Genomic DNA, 18,514 nt, shown 5'->3' with positions numbered 1-18,514 from the left:
AGATGGTTTATTTCAGTTTGCAGGTGCATCATAAGGGAAGTCAGGGAAGCTAGTACTCCACCCTTCATACTTCCAGGAAACTCACTCACAGCCAAGGGAGTACAACAGGACCCGTGGAGGAGGATGCTTGCTCTCTGGCTCTCTCAGGCTCACGCTTAGTTAACTTTCTTGTATAGCCCAGGACTATCTGCCTAGGGAATGGTGCTGCCCACAGTGGACTGGGCCCTCTTACATCAATAAATAATTAAGACAGTCCGCCATAGGCCAGTCTGATCTGGGCAGTCCCTCAATTGAGACTCTTCCCTGGTGGCTCAAGGCTGTATCAGTTTGACGGTTAAAGCTAACTAGGGTGGAGGCTACTAAACATTCTGCAGTGCCCAGGACAATGACCCATTTCTGATAGCCTGTTAGTGACAGAGCAGAGACCTTGGCAAACCTGCAGGGTTCTGCTTGCTTCCACTTTAGGAAGTCCCAGTGTACTGATGGAGTAGCTCAATGGTGCCATTCTAAGGCTGCTGAACAGCTCCAAGGTCTGGACAGAAAGAACTGGAGGGTAAAGAGCAAGGCTGGGGTATCTGGTAATTTAGGTTTTTAGCTTGTGTTGTAGATGTGTAACAGGTAGGGAGAGGAAGTTCAGACTGGCACTATGCATGCTGAAAAGACATGTGGGCCCTGTCCATGGAGCTTACCTTAGAAGGCAATGGGCACAGGGGATCTTGTGTGAATAGACTGGAGGTGGGGGAGGCTAGTGGGTGCAGGGCCTCTTTAGAGCCATTGTGCAAGGTTGCTTGGGCACTGACTATGAGGATGAGAAGACACGGGAGGGACCGAGGCACAGAGAGCAGCAGCCTGTCCAACGTACCCACAGTAGGAAGAAGCTGGGAGACAGAAGTGCTGCCCAAGAGAAGGCCGTGGAGGCGGGCAGGGTGTCCACTGAGTCCTGCTGGCCATGACAGAGGGGGGACCACAGGAATCATTAACACTTTTAAGAATGAGAGTGTCATTTAGGTTTAAGACCATGCTCACTGTATGGAGTGTGTTTTGATGAGCCATGGATGGGTAGCTGTTGAAGACTTTCTACTTGGCAGCCCCCTTGTTAACCCAAATCATTGGTGTGGGTTCCTGTAGCACGCAGCCTGGATCATGCCTGATGTGTTTGCTCATAGATAAAGGACCTGGAGCAGGAGAAGGGCCACCTCCACCAAGCTGTGTGGTCCCTGCGGGAGAGGCCGCCGGTCGACAGCGCGAAGAATGTGGAGAAGGAGAACAGGGCCCTCCACCAGGCTGTGACTGAGGCCGGCAGCAAAGTCAGCCAGCTGGAGCTGGAGAAGCAGCAGCTGCACAGGGACCTGGAGGAGGCCAAGGAGAAGGGAGAGCGGGCGGAGGTGCTGGAGAAGGAGTTGCACCGTCTGGAGAAGGAGAATGAGCAGCTGGCCAAGAAGGTGACCTCCCTGAAGACGGTCACCGAGAAGGTCGAGGCCCTGGAGCACGAGAGCCAGGGTCTGGAGCTGGAGAACCGGACGCTGAGGAAGTCCTTGGACACCCTGCAGAACGTGTCCGTGCAGCTCGAGGGCCTAGAGCGGGACAACAAGCAGCTGGATCAGGAGAACCTGGAGCTGCGGAAGATGGTGGAGGCCATGCACTTCACCAGCGCCAAGATGGCGCAGATTGAGGCGGAGAACCAGCAGCTGGATCAGGAGAAGGAGGAGCTGCGCAGGAGCGTGGAGCTACTGAAGGCTTTAAGCAAGAAGTCGGAGCGCCTGGAACTCAGCTACCAGAGCGTGAGTGCCGAGAACCTGCGCCTGCAGCACAGCCTGGAGAGCAGCAGCCACAAGTCCCAGGCCCTCGAGAGGGAGCTGGGCGAGCTGGAGGCCGAGCGCCAGTCTCTGAAGCGAGACCTGGAGGCTCTGCAGCTCACCAACAAGCAGCTCGAGGGGTCCGAGAAGGACAGGAAGGCGCTGGAGCAGGAGGTGGCCCAGCTGGAGAAGGACAAGAAGCTGCTGGAGAAGGAGACCAGACGCCTGTGGCAGCAGGTGGAGCTCAAGGATGCTGTCCTGGATGACAGCGCTGCCAAGCTGTCAGCGGCCGAGAGGGAGAGCCGTGCGCTGGACAAAGAGCTGGCCCGCTGCCGGGATGCAGCCAGCAAGCTGAAGGAGCTGGAGAAGGACAACCGGGACCTTACCAAGCAGGTCACCGTGCACACGAAGACGCTGACCACCCTGAGAGAGGTGAGCCTCGGCCAGGGGCGGTGGCGAAATGGACCTGTTTCCAGGATTGGAGGTTCTGGAATGGAGGGGGGACTTGGTGTCTACCCTGAGGCTGAACACAGGTAGCTAGCTAATGGTCAGCAGCCTGGGGAGAAAAGGCATGGGGTGGTCTCACCGCTCATTAACAACCCCCTGGTAATCACTTCCTCTTACTCTGTGTTTTTGTTTTGAATTATGTTTTCATGTTTTTCCACATGAAGTAAGTTTCAGGTTTGGGGTGGTGGTTTTCTTACATTTATTTATCTGGTATATGTATAGGTACATGTGTGTCACAGTGTACATGTGGAGACTGGAGGACAACTGAGAGCGTGCTCTCCCTCCACCCTCTGGGTTCTGGGATCAAACTCAGGTTGCCAGGCTTGTCAGCAAGAGCTTTTAGTTGCGCGGGCATCTCCCTGGCCCCACACCGACTAGGTTTCAAAACCCCAATTGCTCTGTGACGGCAAGAGTTTTAAGCCTGTAGATTGACTTTGATGATTGTAGGTCCCTTTAGCTCGGAGTTTCCCACTGTTTTGTTTTGGGTTTGGAGCCATTTTTCTTCCTCTTTGGTGCTGTGGATTGAACCCATGGTCTTGAGCACACTCACTGAGCAGCATCCCCAGTTCTTACTGTTTCAGTGGTCCTGCATGTCCCTGTCCATGAGCATACATACCATCAGACAGTTTTTAAAGGCTATGTTTCTGGAAGTGGAGCGATGGGATCAAAGTGTGTGGCCATTTTAGCCTCTTGTATTTTCTGCTTCCCGGGTTATTTGTTCTACTTCCCTTGGTACCTTTTCTTGGGCTATGGGCTTGTCCATCATGGTGTGGCTCTAGTAGAGTGGCCCAACCTGTGGGTGTCATCCCAAGTTGTGTTCCAGGTAGTGGTCAGCTCACTGATGGGGGTACCTGGCTCCTTGTAGCTTGTGACTAAACTATCCCCTAGTGGAGTATCCTGGCTCATCAGCATGTGGCAGGTAGACAAGGAAGAGATCAAGAGAGAGAGACCGACCCTCTGGAGCTCAGCCTGAGGCGGCCATGGGGTGCTATATACCTACTTGAGAGAAGGGATGTGATTTCTAAGTGAGCCCAGAGCCATGACAATGTCCAAAAAAAACCAAAAAACAAAAAAACTATTGATGTAGGTTCAGTTGGGGAGGGACACAAGCCCTGCATGCCACCCACAGTCCATATCTGTGCAGGCAGTGTGGGCTATGATGCAGTTGCCAACTACCCAGGGATCTCCAGGGCTTGTCACACAGATGCACTTCTCCCTCACCACAGTAGGACAGTCCTACTGTCTGTTCTGGGACTTAGCAGTCCCAGATGCTGTTCTGCTCTTGTTTTTTTTTTTTGAAAACAGAATCTTGCTATATAGCTCAGGCTAGTTTGGGAATCCTTGTATAGTCCAGGCTAGCCTGGAACTCTTGAACTTCCTGCCTCAGCCTCCTGAGTGCCCATCTCCAAGCAACTTTGACTTAGAGCTCCACCGTTGCAACACTAGGCTTGGGTAGTAGCCATGACATGTTAGAAGGCTGCCAAAAAAACCAAAGCAAACAAACAAAAAAAACCCAAAAAACATGCTAGTTTTTCTCTGCTTCATTCAGATCCATTTTACTCTAACCCATAACTCACTGCCAGAACTGCTAGCATGGCAGGGAAATTTGATGGTGGGGATACCATCCTGCCTGTGATTTGGTAGGAAGGATAGCTGTGGCACCAGGCAGGAGATAATAGGTACCCTCAGAGAGCTGTGTGGGGATGGAAGCAAAAGGGATTAGGGAGATGAACCTTGAGCTCATCGCCCACATTCCGAAAAGTTAACCAAAGTCAGGATTTAAAATAAACTCCTTCGGGCATGGAGACAGGCAGCTTGGTTGGGCGCATGCTCACCTAGCATGCACAAAGCCCTAGGTTGAGACCACAGCATAAAATTGGGCATGGTGGTGTACACCTGTAATCCTAGTACTTGGAGAAGCAGGAAGATCAGAAGTTCAGGAACATCCTCAGCTACACAGCAAGTCCAAGGCCACCCTGAGTTACAGTAACAACAAAAACCATCTTTCTCTCTTGGCTTTTTTTTTTCTATTGCCAATATTGAGTGTTTAATTACTTGCTAAATTTGTAATTTAAAAAGTCAATCATACTAGTGTAGATTATTCTCACTACTAAAAGTCAACACAGTGGAGTATTTCTGACATATTTTGAAAAAGGAGAGCATTCTGGGTCCATCCTCTCTATGTTGTCCTGTGGTCTGTTTCCAGCACCAAGAGGGCTGGGAAAGGGTGTTCATCCCTTTTCTTTTGGTAGAGCATCCTGGAGTTGCCCACCTCGTCACCTAGCCTGCTTGCCTGAAACATCTAAAGCAGCCAGGTTTGGGGAAGAGGTGGCTTGAAGGTGTGACACCATCATGAGACCCTAGCCTCCCTGCCATGCCCCTGCCAGACTCCTGTCCACAGTGATGTTTCCTGTCTCGTAGGACCTGGTGCTGGAGAAGTTGAAGAGCCAGCAGCTGACCAGTGAGCTGGACAAACTGAGCCAGGAGCTGGAGAAGGTTGGCCTCAGCAAGGAGCTGCTGCTGCAGGAAGATAACAGTCACGGTGACACGTAAGGACAGTCCCCTGTGTGCTAGCACAGTGCTCTCCTATGAGTCTGAGCTCCCGAGTCTCCATCTGAGGGCTTGATTTATTCTTCACTGCTGGAGTCACTGTGTGACTCCTTCTGTCTGTTCTCTGTAGTTCAGGTCTTGTCCCTAGAGAGTTAAGGAGGCAGGGAAGGAGATTGTTTTGTGTGATAAACGGCCATGGTGTTGGAAGCTAAAACCAGGGCTTCTTGCATGCTGGACAGGCTCTGCACTGACCTGCATCCAGGAAGAGCCCACATCTCTTTTAACTAGATGATTGCAGTTTTTCTCCTAGCTGTGCCTTCTTGAACAGCCTGGCTTTTCAAAGAAATCTAGTATGGTGCCCTTTTCTGGATTTGTAACCAACAAGACTCCCATGGCTGCATTGACATGTCTGGTACAATGGGAAGGCCGCAGACCTGCCATGTACCTGGCGTCGTGACCTTGGCCCAATAGCTGAGGTTTCCTGAGATGGAGTGATATAAAGCCATCTATAAACACCTCTTCAAGGAGTAGCTATACAATGTAGTGGTGGTGTTTTGTGTGAGAGTGTTGTGGATTTGTCAGCCAGGGAACCCTGGGAAGGGTTCTGGGTCCCTGGAACACCTAAAACCAGCTTAGTGGGAAGGGTGTGCTAGCCACAGGGAGATGGGACTAGGGCTGAAGTAGATGAAAACTATACTATTGTGTCTTTATATTTTCAGAAAATGCAAGATTTTGGAAGGCAAAAATGAATCAGCGTTGAAGACAACACTGGCCATGAAAGAAGAAAAGATAGTGTTTCTGGAGGCCCAGGTGGAAGAGAAGGAAAGCTTGAATCACCAACTACAGATTGAACTGCAGATGGTGAGGGCCAGGCTGCGGTCCTACCTACCAGGCCTCTGCCATACCCTCCCCAGGACAACCAGGGCAGTGTTCCGGGACAGATGCAGATGAGCTGTAGGGTGTCCTGCGGGTACCAACCTCAGGGTATAGGAGCTGGGCACGACAGCCAGATGCATGGTAGGAGGAGGCTGTGGCTCAGGGCAGTTCCACACTTCCAGGTAGGGTGTAGGAACACGAAACAGCCCAGAGACCAAGCAGAGCCCTGTAGGCTCATAAGGCCCCTTAGATGGGACAGGACCTTATACAAATGTGTGTGTCAGCTCTTGGGCACATACAAGCACATGTTCCCATACATCCAGATGACATGTGGAGCACACGTACACAATTGGCATGCATATAGGCATGCGTCCCTCAGTCACACTTTCCACACATCAATAGGTACTCCACGTACACACACACACACACACACACACACACACACACACACACACACATACACGCTTTTGTGTGCGTTTAGTCTCCATCTATGGGTGGACTGACGCCACATGTATGTTTTCCCTTTTTGAACACATGACACATATTCTTTGGTTACAGAGTTGATTTGGGATCTGCAGTCAGGCAGATGCAGGGCTGGCAGGGCCTCTGTGAGATGTATGACTGCCTGTGCCCGGTTTTGCCTCTGTTGTGTGGTATAGACTGGAGGCCCAGGCAAGACTCATGTAGCTAAGGTGGGGACTAAGGCAGGCGTAAGTTCACATCCCCGCCTTTGCTGTCCTGTCTGGGGAAGAAGCACATAGCAAAAGAAGAGCGTCTGGCCTGTCCCTCCTCAGGGACGGTGAGTGGGTATCTGAGACTTTGGTGAGGGGTGCCTCCCTACCCATTAGTGGGGCTCCTGCGTGGCTCCATCCTGCCTGAGTCTGCTTCCCAATGCTGTTGGCAGGTAAAGGACGAGCGGGAGCAGCTCAGGCAGACCCAGGAGGACAGAACGCAGGCACAGAACATGCTGAAGCACCCTGCGGGCAAGGTGGTCAGCAGTCACCAAGAGAAAGAGGCCTGGGAGCCCAGCCACAAAGAGGCCACCATGGAGCTACTCCGTGTGAAGGACCGGGCCATCGAGCTGGAACGCAGTGTGAGTGGGCTGCCCATGAAGTGACCGTCCGTCCTATCAGCAGCTACACCCATAGTAAAGAAGTAAAGTCACTGTAAACAATATGGGGTGGCAGAGGCCATGGAGGCTGTTGTATCCAGTAGGACACTGTCCTGGGTTGGCCTGGCTGGTCCCTTAGGTGCCTTTCGTTGTAGTTCCTTCAGAGTTTCTAGTACAAGGGACACGCCCTGTCTCCTGGGCTGACCTCCCTGCCTGCTGTGACAAACCCAGACTGTCCACCAAGCTTCGTCCCCATAGTGTCCTGTTCTCCAGAGCTCTATCCCAGCCCCACGGCCCGGGCTGTATCTAAACGAAGCTTTATTGACACGCAGTCACACCTTTCATGTTGACATGTGGTCTGGGCTGCTGTCCCACTGCAGTGGTGCCCTTCATTGTTGGGATAGAGATGTCATGGCCACCACACCTGCAAGTATTTACTGTTGGCCCTTACCAGAAAAAGCTCTCCAGTGCATGCTTGTCCCACTGATTCACAGCAGTGACGTTTTGAAGTCCACTGTGATGATTTTCAGTAGACAAGCTGAGACAGAACATTAGAGGCTGTCTCAAGGTCACAAGCCTGCAGCCCATGTCCTGGCTCCTAGCCTAGTTAGTGGCATAATAGATATGATCTCTGTTAGTCTATTCTTTTTTTAAATGGTTTATTTTTACGTGCATTGGTGTTGTGCTTGTATGTGTGTCTATGTGAGGGTGTCAGGTCCCCTGGAACTGGAGTTACAGACAGTTGTGAGCTGCCATGTGGGTTCTGGGAATTGAACCCGGGTCCTCTGGAAGAGCAGCCAGTGCTCTTAACCCCTGAACCACCTCTCCAGCCCTAGTCTCCCACTCTGAAGTACCCTGTTCCACTTGTTGTCTCAAACATAGGGACAGCTATTGCTGAGGACTTGAGCTCTGTGGTCAGTGGTGAATGACTTCAGCTCACAGGAAAGTATTCTTCAGATGATCCATACCAAAGGAAACAAATGGAATCAGGAAAGTGGCTTGCATGCCCATATGCCTCAGGTCCTGGGCCACAGCCCCTGTAATGCATTATCCTTCTTTTTGAAAATTCTATTAGTTGTCTGTTTCCAAGAAGGGAACCATTAACATTCTGTGCTTGAGGAAACCCCATTCCCCCAGCTCTGGGCTGCATCTCCCCTTGAGGGTTCAATTAAACCCCAGGGCCTCTGTGCAAGAGAGAGCTAGCCATGCTGTGCGTAACTGGTACGTGCTTCTCTAGAACGCAGCTCTTCAGGCCGAGAAGCACCTGCTGAAGGAGCAGCTACAGCACCTGGAGACTCAGAATTTGGCCTTCAGCAGCCAGATCCTGACCCTACAGAAGCAGAGCGCCTTCCTGCAGGAGCACACCACCGCACTGCAGACCCAGACTGCAAAGCTGCAGGTAGCGGGACCGACCCTCAGGGGGAGCTGCAAGGCTAAGCAGGGGCCACCTGGGGGCTGGGTGGTTGTTAAGAAGCTTGCTATAGACAGGAGTCTTTGGAGGGAGGTAGTAGGGTGGCTCATGAGACATTTCCTACAGCTGGGCCTAAAGGTGCCGGGCTGAAACTTCATTTCTTTGCTTTTCAGTTTATACAAATGGCCACCACACACACAAAACACACACACACACACACACACACACACACACACACACACACACACACACACACACACACCCAAACGAGAGAGAGATTTGGAAGTAAGTAAGCTTGGTTAAACAGCTTCTGTACCGTGCAGCCTGGCAGAGCTGTATTAAGCTGACAGGGGAAGTGGGGCTGTGACCTGGCTTCATCTGCTGGAAGCAGCCAGCCTCTCAGCCCACTTACCACGTAGTTTTATTTGTGGTTAGTAGGTGATGGGAAAATGAAAAATTGCTCATTAATGTCATTTCTGGGAAAAGTTGGAAAGTTACGTATGGAACAGAGACAGTAAACAGGAAACGTATTTGGCAAAGAGGTCGGGTTTGTTTTTGTTAAAATAAGAAAATAGGATGTTGATTTGTTACTTTGTTTTGTCTTGGAAAAAGTCTTTGTCTGGCTTTAATGTCAGAGTAGTTCTGGCCCCTGTTCAATTTTCTAATATTTTGGGATTATGTTAGAATACTCTAAAACATCAGGGGTTTAGATACGGCCCACTGGTAAAAATGCTTAGCTTGCACAAAGTCCTCAGTGCGGCCCTAGCAGAACAAAAATAAATACGTAAAAATCAATCATTAGACAGACAGTATTGTCAGATCCTCTAGCCTTACAGATTTTCTGTTGGCTGGTCTAGAAAATAGGCTTTAAAAAAAGAATCAGTAATGACATGTAAGGGATTTATCTAGGAGGAATTCTAGAGATGGTTCATAGCCATCTTTTCATAGCCGGTTTTTGCCATATTGTGTGTCCCGTCCCCCCGCCACCTACTTCCAGCACCAAGTCCTCAAGTTCTGGTAGCATTGCCCATGCCTGGCCTGCCTTGAGGTCCCTCTGGTGCTGTCTGTGGCTGGTAGTCCTTGGCCTGCTTGCCACACACAAGGCTCTGCTCTCCCTGCAGGTGGAGAATTCCACACTGAGCTCCCAGAATGCAGCACTTGGTGCGCAGTACACAATGCTACAGAGCCAGCAGACGGCCAAGGAGGCTGAACATGAAAGTCTGCAGCAGCAGCAGGAGCAACTGGCAGCTGCTTATGAGGCCCTGCTTCAGGACCATGAGCACCTGGGTGCCCTGTACGAGCGCCAGTCCTCAGAGTATGAGGCCCTCATCCGACAGCACAGCTGTCTGAAGACGCTGCACCGGAACCTGGAGTTGGAGCATAAGGAGCTTGGGGAGAGGTGGGGCCTGGAGGGCAGGGGTAGAGCCTGTGGGGCAGAGGAGGGCAGGGGTAGAGCCTGTGGGGCAGAGGAGGGCAGGGGTAGAGCCTGTGGGGCAGAGGAGGGCAGGGGTAGAGCCTGTGGGGCAGGGGAGGGCAGGGGTAGAGCCTGTGGGGCAGAGGAGGGCAGGGGTAGAGCCTGTGGGGCAGGGGAGGCAGGGGCCTGGGGACAGGGAAGCTGGGTATATAGACAGGAGACCTGAGAAAAGCTTGGGGGTAGGGATGCAGCCTATGGAGGAGGCAGCTGGTATGCTGAGCCCCTTAGGCTGCCCCAGAGCTTCTGGGACTTTCCTGAGGCCTGCATGCACCTCCGTCTCTCCCCCGCATTTCCTCTTGGCGGGCTGCTTCTCATTGTTGCTGCACCTGAGCTTTCCCAAAGGGAAGGAAATGGAACCGTTAGCGATTTCTGTTTCCTTTTTGTTTGTCCAGCTGGGGATTGTGGCAGGGGACACAGGGGCAAAGGGGTGCCGTGGCTCACCCTGGCTCTGGGTGACCTAGTGTGCACACTTGGAGACCTGTTCTCCAAGAATTCTTTCTTCTTCCTCACCCCCTTTTTCTCCTCTCCTGACCCACACCCCTGGGAAAATACTTCCGGCTACCTGTGTGCAGGGTTGTGCACACTGCCTCTTCCAAGTCTAAGTCTAGAGTGTTTGCTTCAAAACCCAAATCCTCCCATTATGTTAAATATTGAATGCATACAACAAAGGAACCCCACACCTGTGATCTTGGCACAGTTGGGAGGTAGAAGGGCGGGGTGAGGGAGCGGGAGACTGCTCTCAGTCCCCGGTGCCCTCCCGCAGTTACCCATACTGCCCTTCTCCTTCAGTCTGTACCTGCCGCTTTTTCTTTTCTTCAGGTAAAATTTTCATATGTTGAAATACATAAATGTTCACTTTTCACACTTGGCAGTCCCAGGTCCCGGGGGGGGGGGGTGTCATTAAAGTCACCCACTGTTGGCTGAGCTCCCGCCCCTGCACCGAGAGTTCCAGAACTCTGGCTGGAGTTCTGTCTCCAGAGCCTGAGAATCGGTGAGATATGCATCAGAAGGAAGCTTGTCCAAAGAAGGAACCCACAGGAACGGGACAGGAGAGTGCCAGCATCCCCTTCCTGTGCTAGCGAAGTGCCCCCACTGGCAGCATCTCTGTCCAGTCCACCTCAGCAGAACAGCTGGGCACCTGATACATTAGTTATGTCTGGTGGGAGTGGCTGACGTGCAGGAAATTTCCGATGCAGGGACCTACGAATGTTACTGAGCCAGAAAAGCCATGTATGGGTGCCGATGGCACTTGTGGGTAGAATAGTGAGGACAACAGATTTTCCTACCCAGTATGGCCTTTTTGCCTTCATCTAGAGTCTCCCATCTCTGTCCTTCAGGGCTGCCAAGATGTTGACTTTTGTGTGACTTTTTCTTCTCATCAGATGGTACAGCTTCTGCCTCTGGGTCCTTTATCCCCTGGCATTGCCCCTCCAGCCCTTTCTACATGCAGCACTTACTAGACCTATACTCCATATGTCTAACCATGAAAGGTGCTATGCCACTGACAGACTAACACAGTGGAACACACAGCATTGACACTAATGTGAGCGTGACCCCTGCTCACAAGCCTTTACACAAGCATCATAAAACATTGTAATTTTTTTTTTAAAAACAAGACAGGGTTTCTCTGTGTAGTTTTGGAGCCTGTCCTGGATCTCGCTCTATACACCAGGCTGTCCTCAAACTCAGAGATCCACCTGCCTCTGCCTCCTGAGTGCTAGGATTAAAGGTGTGCACCACCACCGCCTGGCACATTGTACTCTTAGAGTCTTTTTTCTTTCTTTTTTTTTTTTTTAAGATCTTTGTGTGTTTTGTTTTTTCAAGACAGTTTTTCTGTGTAACCCTGGCTGTCCTGGAGCTCACTCTGTAGACTAGGCTGGCCTTGAACTCAGAGATCCACCTGCCTCTGCCTCCTGAGTGCTGGGATTAAAGGTGTGCTCCACCAGAGGTTTATTTATGTGTTTTATGTGTATGGTGGTTTTGTCTGCATGTGCATCTGCACCACCAGAAGAGGGCGTTGTATCCCAAGGACTACAGTTATAGACAGTTGTGAGCCACCATGGATGTGCTGGGAATTGAACTCGGGACCTCTGGAAGAAGAGCCAGTGCTCTCAACCACTGAGCCATCTCTCCCCTCTTTTTAGAGTCTAATGTCCATTCAGAGGAGGAAGGTTTTTGTAGATAGAGTTGTGACTGACTCTGAAGGTCAAGGCCCTGGCTTGGTCTAGCATCTGTCAGCCACTTAGCATCTCTGGCTCGTTGGCCACACAGCTGGAGGCACAGTCTTCAGTCTGTGCACTAGGGCTTTGAGTGCCTGTCACACAGGAGTGACAGAGGTCTGCATTCTTTTCCTTTGATACTTAATTGGACTCCTGCCAGATAGTTACTCTGTCATGTCAAGGGCTCACTGGTAAGCAAGACTCCAAAGGCTTGCGGGCTGTCAGCTGATCTGTACACTTGGCTGAAGTGATGCAGGGGAGCAGGAATTGGAAGGCCTTGCTGGTCAGTTTGCGGTCTTTGTCAAACTTGGGTAATTTTTCCACAGTCACTAACTTGGCTCTGGAAGCCAGACAGATCCCCTCATCCTAACTCTGTGCCCTACCGTGTAGGGCCTCTGTACTTTGGAGAATGGCCTTGAGTTTCCTAATGGGATCCCTTACAGGGGTATGCAGTGAGATGGCCCATGCTCAGCTGATGTGGGGGTAGGAGTTAGAGGGGAGACTGGAGACCCCAGCAGTAGGGCAGCAGCAGTGTTACATACTCAGAAGAGAAGGGGGCTCCCAGGTTTCCTGAGCCCGGTGGTTGAGAAACGTGCCCCAGACCACTCCTCTCACTGACTCGGAGATCCTGGGTCATCAGCAGAGAGGGGTACAAGTCAAGTCATTTCCACCTTGTGCTCTGCTGCCCCCCAGCGACAGCTGCGCAGCCTACAAGGATTAAGAAAATTCAAGGAGAGAGAGAGAGAGAGAGAGAGAGAGAGAGAGAGAGAGAGAGAGAGAGAGAGATCTTAACCCCCCCCAATGCCAGTGGGAACAGGGATGTGGGCTTTCATAGAGTGAGGAGGGTGTGAGCAGGGATTAGTTGTTTCATACGGTGGAATTTAGCTGTTTATTTTGTGGTTTCCTTTAGATCTACTGGTTCTTAGTGGACCACTTTGTAACATGAGTCTCTAAAATAAAAGGGTGTAGAGTGTGGCCCTTATGCTGTCAGGTGACCTACAGAAGGGGCTGGCTATGACAGGGAAGCCAAGGGAGCAGAGAATGGAAGAGGACTGTGGCCCTGGGAGGTGCTGACTGACCCCCCCCTCCCCCCCCCTCCCCCCCCCCCCCCCGGCGCATTCATCTTGCTTCCCTGCTGTCCAGCCTCTCACCCCTCCTCAGAGAACAGGTCTCAGAGGAACCCCCCTTTTCTGAGAGGGCTTGTTCCAGTCTCCTGGGGTGTGAGTTGCTTGTGGGAGATGGAGCCTGGATGCGCTTCCAGTGGCTGTTTTCTCCACCAGGCACGGTGACTTACAGAAGCGGAAAGCCGAGCTGGAGGAGCTGGAGAAGGTGCTGAGCACCGAGCGGGAGGCGCTGCAGCGGGAACAGAGGACCAGCGCCGTGGCCTCGAGTGAGAACCAGAGGCTGCGAGGAGAGCTGGACAGGTGAGCACCCAGGCACACCCACCCGGGGCCAGGGAGGAGTGGCAGGGACCCAGGAATCTAATCTGTTCAGAGCAGTCCTCACTGAAAACTGCCTGTGAACTCCTTGTCAGGAGCTGCATGCCGCTGCCCAGGTAAGGAGCTGACGGCCGGCCGTGCTAGGGAGGCATGGCTGGTGGTACTCAGCCGGTACAGGGAGAGGTGGATCATGTATCTGTACAGGCGTAGTCATCTTCAGATGTAAGCCCAGCCCTCGGGAGCCACTGTGGTCCTCCTTATTCAACAGATTCACTTGCTCACTGGTGCTTATTTATAATCAGAATCTCACTCCTATTCGTGGGTCTTTTGTGGATATGCACGGAATTCACAGAATATTTGAGTCATCGGGCTCACTTAGCTACCTTGTTTCGTCTCTCCTACTGCGGACCGAAGTCCTTCCAGGACCTGTTTGTGCCATGTCTTTAGTGTTGAGTGGTGTGAGTCCTTGTCTTGCTGGGTTAAACAGCCCTAGGCATAGTGCCCAAGTGCAGCTGATGTCCCTGAGTGCAGAGTGGCAGCCATGTGCCTAGCAGAGAAAACACCTGTGTTGATAAGCTTCGCCTGCTGAGAGTCGCAGGCTTGTACTTTGTTTTCGGGCCTGACTGTTGGGCATTGGACAGCTAGATGGTGCGCTCTTTTCCTGGGGAAGGCCACCTCCTGTTCCCAGCTTTCCTCAGTTGCCTGTAGTTCTTTGGGTAGGGCTGACATCCCGTGGGCTTTTCCCTGTGCTGTTTGGCATATTGATCAGTGTCCTTGTTTAGTTCATGGTTGAGCAGTCATGTGGGTGAGACTTTATGGGTGTAGCTTCTGCTGTTACTAGGAGACAATCTCACAGTAAAGTCCCTGATTTCCCTGGTTCTTCTGCAATGTTCCCTGAGCCTGAGATGTAGGAATGTTCTGTAGATGTATCCGTTGGGACCGGGCTCCATGTCTCTGCCTATCGATTGGTTGTAGGTTTCTGTAGTAGTTTCTGTTGCAGACAGAAGTTTCCTTGATGAGGGGTGAACCTACACTTACCTGTGGGTATAAGGACAGCTGTTTTTAGATTGTTATTAGGGATGATGCTGGTTTAGTAAATTATTGGTTGTAGATTCTCCTCCGATAGCCATGATTCCTAGTTAGGTAACTAGGTTTCCAGTACCAGGCGTGCTCTCCCTCTTGTTGGGTGAGTCTTAAGTCCAGTTAGAGAGTTGTTGGTTACTGCCAATTAGGCACCACTACTGCGCCTGTAGGGCTATTGTGACATGCTGGTGGTTCATATGGTTCTTAGGCATCGTGGCTGAATGGGACTGCTGGTTTCCTCTCTCCTTTGGAAGCTTGTGGGCACGGTGTTTTAGAGAAAGAATATTCTCTAAAATTTTTTTTTAAAGCACAGCTCTTTTTTCCACTTATACCAGAATGCCTAAACACTAATGTAGGAGGCTACTGGCCGTGATGTCCTGTTGAGGCCAGTATCTTAGCCTGCGTGCCTGTTGTCCCCCTCACCCCCCACCCAGACAGTATGGCTTCAGGGATGCCCTCCTAGAGCCCCAGAGAACACAGTCTGAAAAGCAGCAACTTTTCTCAGAATTTCTGACGTCATACACAGGAGGTTGACAGCTTGCATAGTCTGCTACTGTCAGAACAGGTACCGAACCCACAGCTGCAGGCCTTTCTACCTTTGGAATGCTTTTTAGCCCCCTTGCCTGTGGCTCCCCTCCCCCTAGGGTCAGTTTCCTGCACCACCAGCTGAAAGGGGAGTATGAAGAGCTGCATGCCCACACCAAGGAGCTGAAAACATCACTGAACAACTCCCAGCTGGAGCTGAACCGCTGGCAGGCACGCTTCGACGAGCTTAAGGAACAGCACCAGAGCATGGACATCTCACTGACCAAGCTGGACAACCACTGTGAGGTGAGGTGTGCCTTCGAGCAGGTCTGTGAGGAGCTAGCCCCCCTCCTGGGTGGATTCTCTGAGACTGGAGGTGTCCTTGGAGCCACGGTGAGACCAGAGTGCCACCTGTGGTAGGAACATCTCAGAGGCCACTTTGTCTGACATTTGCTCCCTGAAGTCAACAGTGGCGTCTGTCTGTCCTTCAGGACGTGGTGGCACCCTCATCGTCTGTACCTCTTCTTTTCAGTAGACAGCTACACGAGCAAAATGGCCTGGGATTGAGTGTGGCTGCCTGGCTCAGGTCCTGGGGCTGGGTGAACAGCTGCTGGTGGCCCAGAGCTGGGTCAGAAATGGCCATTGTGGGAAGCCTAGCCCTCCTTTAGGTAGAATCTCAGATAGACCCCACTATACAGGATATGCACTCAGCCACTTCCTTGGACCTCAAGGAGTGGTACTGCAAAGGAAACGGCCTAACCTCCTTTGCCCTTCCAGATCTGCTCGTCACCTACACATAAGTTGTGTAAAATAATTGAAAAGGAAAAGGTAGATTTCGATCCTTCAATTAATGGTGAAGTTAGCTTTGTGGGGTAGAGAGGAGTGAGGGAGGAGCATGTTTCCCTCCTGTGGCATGCTGGGAGTTTCACTATGGCTTACCTGTTAGCTTATTTCATCCTCAGTGAGGTACATGATGGATAGGAGCCCAGTCTCTGCCTCCCACACCTCTGGGCCTCCCCACTACACCACAGTACTGTTCTGAAACAAAAGTCTGTGAGCTTCAGCCCTCAAGCCAGATCCTCCCTGCCACCTGCATTCACACAGCCCACGAACTAAAAATAGCTCTTGATGTTTTTAATGGTTGAAGCTAAAACTCAGACAAACAGATATTTATTTTGTGGCTAGGGAAAAAATGAAATGAAATTGTTGTCAGTGTGGGTGAGAGTGAAGTTTTGTTGGGGACACAGCCACTCTTAGGTTATCTATGACTGCTTTTGTGCTACACAGGGCACAAGACACCAGATGGCTTGGAAGGCCCTCGGTCTCCAGTCTCTGGCTTTGGGCAGAAGCAGCTCTCTTTCACAGCAGAGCTTCCGGTTGAAATCCGTGGAAGCTCCAAGTGCAGCTTAGCACTTGGTAGTAGCCACCTTCAAAACAGTTCTTTTTTTTCAATGAGATTAATACATTTTTCTTTGTTTTTTTAGTGCTGGTAATGGCAGGCAACCTTCTGAGACACATCCCTGGCCCCAGTGAAATTAATTGTCGTAACATATTTAACCAGTAGATAAAAATATTTCATATGTAATCTTGTGTTCTGTTGTGTATCTTGCTTCACACCTCCACCAGAATGACTGGTCTGTGCTCTCGACAGCCACAAGCTGCCAGCTGGCTGCTGGGTCGTGTGGTGTGTGCATAGGAAATGCAACCTTCCTGGCTGGTTGACCCTTCCTAGGTCCTCACTAGTGCAGACAGTACCAAGATGGACGCCCTGTGCAAGTGTTCCTTTCCCTTGAGAGGCCGGGTTTCCAGCATAGCATCAGGGGTCACAGGGTATCTGAGCCGTTGCTGGTCTGTGTTTCAGCTGCTCTCCCGTCTCAAGGGGAACTTAGAGGAGGAGAATCATCACCTGCTGAGCCAGATCCAGCTGCTGAGCCAGCAGAACCAGATGCTGCTGGAGCAGAATATAGAGAACAAGGAGCAGTACCACGAGGAGCAGAAGCAGTACATGTGAGTGGGCCGTGGTGGGCGGCATGTCCATAAGGGGCCTCTGGACCACTGTCCCCAGCCCCTCACAGTGTGCAGGCCTCACTCCGGCCCCTGATATCCTGTCTTCTCCTCCACCATACACCTGTTGCTTTCAAGACAGAGAACAGCCCCTAGCCATTAGGGTTTGGAGGATTAGAGATGGAACTATACCATTTTATGGAATATTCTAGATTTCTGAGAGGTAGAGATTAGCTTGCATGTGTGTGAGGTTTCCTGCTCCCATGCGCCCTCTGTGTGCATGCATATGTGTGGGGAGGGGGTACAAGTGTGTGTGTGTGTGTGTGTGTGTGTGTGTGTAGGCCAGAGGTCAACCTGGAGTGTCATTTGAGACAAGGTCTTTTATTGGTCTGTACCTTCCTGATTAGGCTAGGCTGACTGGCCAGTGAATCCCCACGTCCTCCTGTCTCTTCCCCACTGGGATTACAAGGGCACTCCACTATGCCTGGCTTTTTATGTGGCTTCTGAGGATTGAACTCAGGTCCCCTCATGCTTCCATGGCAGTTATTTTACCAGCTGAGTTATCTCCTCTGCCCTCATTGGCTTTTTCTGAAGTATTATCCACCGTCGGAAAGGTCTCTCTCTACTTCTAGACTGGAGTTCGTTTGTAGACATAGGCAGCCAGCACCAGCTGTAGCTCAGGGAACAGGTTCAAATTGAGAGCTGAGAATCAGTTTCTCCCTCACCTGACTGTAGCAAGTAGGCTTGTTCTGTGCCTTGCCTAACCTCTCCTCCTCAAGCCTTATGTAGACCCTGGGAGCCTAGAACCATGGGGTGACAGGGGCTGTGCCCCCTCCCACTGGGATTAGAGGCCCCAAAGGACAAGTAGAGGGAGTCGTTTTGCTGCTGAGATGAGAGGAGGCCAGGTTGGATAGGGAGAGTTGGGTGTGGCAGGTGACCTAGGTGCTGGGAATGTAGGCAAGAGGGCTGCCTATCTAAATTAGACACTGCATCTCCTGGGACATGTTTGGAGGGATGTGTGTCTCGGCCTGGGCACATGACAGAGGTAGTGAATGTGAGGGAGAACGCTGATGCTGGAAACCCACAGTTGGATAATCCGAGGTGTATCGTGCTAGACTAAGCCTGTCCCTCCTCATGACCAGCGTCTCGGGCAAGCCCTGTGCTCCTGGCCCAAGTATGCCTAAGACAAGAAGAGCCAGCCATGGTGGTGTGTGGCTTCAATCCCAGCACTCAGGAGGCAGAGGCAGGTGGATTTCTGGTAATTTGAAACCAGCCTGGTCTACATAGCATATTCATAGAGAGAACGTGTCTTAAAACAAAAAGGCAGGAAATGGCATGTTTATGGAGGGGTGTGGTCCCTGAACCCCCAGTGCTTTCCCAGCTCTCTCTGATGTAACTCTGTGCCTCCTCTTTGCCTTATGCATCTGCTGGCCACCTACTTCGGGATGACTCACGTGGAAGCCCACACTGTAATTTGGGATCTAAGTGGCAGTTGCTTGAAGCTGACCCTCTGTAATCC

At 51.5% G+C, this 18,514-nt stretch overlaps 1 protein-coding gene across 2 annotated transcripts in view; it reads left to right on the top strand.

Moving 5' to 3' along the window:
• Ccdc88c (coiled-coil domain containing 88C) overlaps nt 1–18,514 on the top strand; it is a 126,282-nt gene that overhangs the window by 86,156 nt on the left and 21,612 nt on the right. For both annotated transcript variants that reach the window (XR_008218356.1, XM_052738790.1), the window contains exons 15-23: nt 1,167–2,228; nt 4,725–4,852; nt 5,573–5,714; nt 6,634–6,822; nt 8,078–8,239; nt 9,373–9,650; nt 13,225–13,368; nt 15,111–15,297; nt 16,853–16,998. Coding sequence is in view for 1 of the 2 variants with exons in the window: in XM_052738790.1 (XP_052594750.1) it covers nt 1,167–2,228; nt 4,725–4,852; nt 5,573–5,714; nt 6,634–6,822; nt 8,078–8,239; nt 9,373–9,650; nt 13,225–13,368; nt 15,111–15,297; nt 16,853–16,998 (2,438 nt within the window). In the remaining variant the exon portion in view is untranslated. The remainder of the gene's footprint in view (nt 1–1,166; nt 2,229–4,724; nt 4,853–5,572; nt 5,715–6,633; nt 6,823–8,077; nt 8,240–9,372; nt 9,651–13,224; nt 13,369–15,110; nt 15,298–16,852; nt 16,999–18,514) is intronic.

This window comes from Peromyscus californicus, unplaced genomic scaffold, assembly GCF_007827085.1.
Source record: "Peromyscus californicus insignis strain IS unplaced genomic scaffold, ASM782708v3 Scaffold_15__1_contigs__length_86483966, whole genome shotgun sequence".
NCBI lineage: Eukaryota > Metazoa > Chordata > Mammalia > Rodentia > Cricetidae > Peromyscus > Peromyscus californicus.
This window is presented reverse-complemented; position numbering and strand designations above follow the sequence as displayed.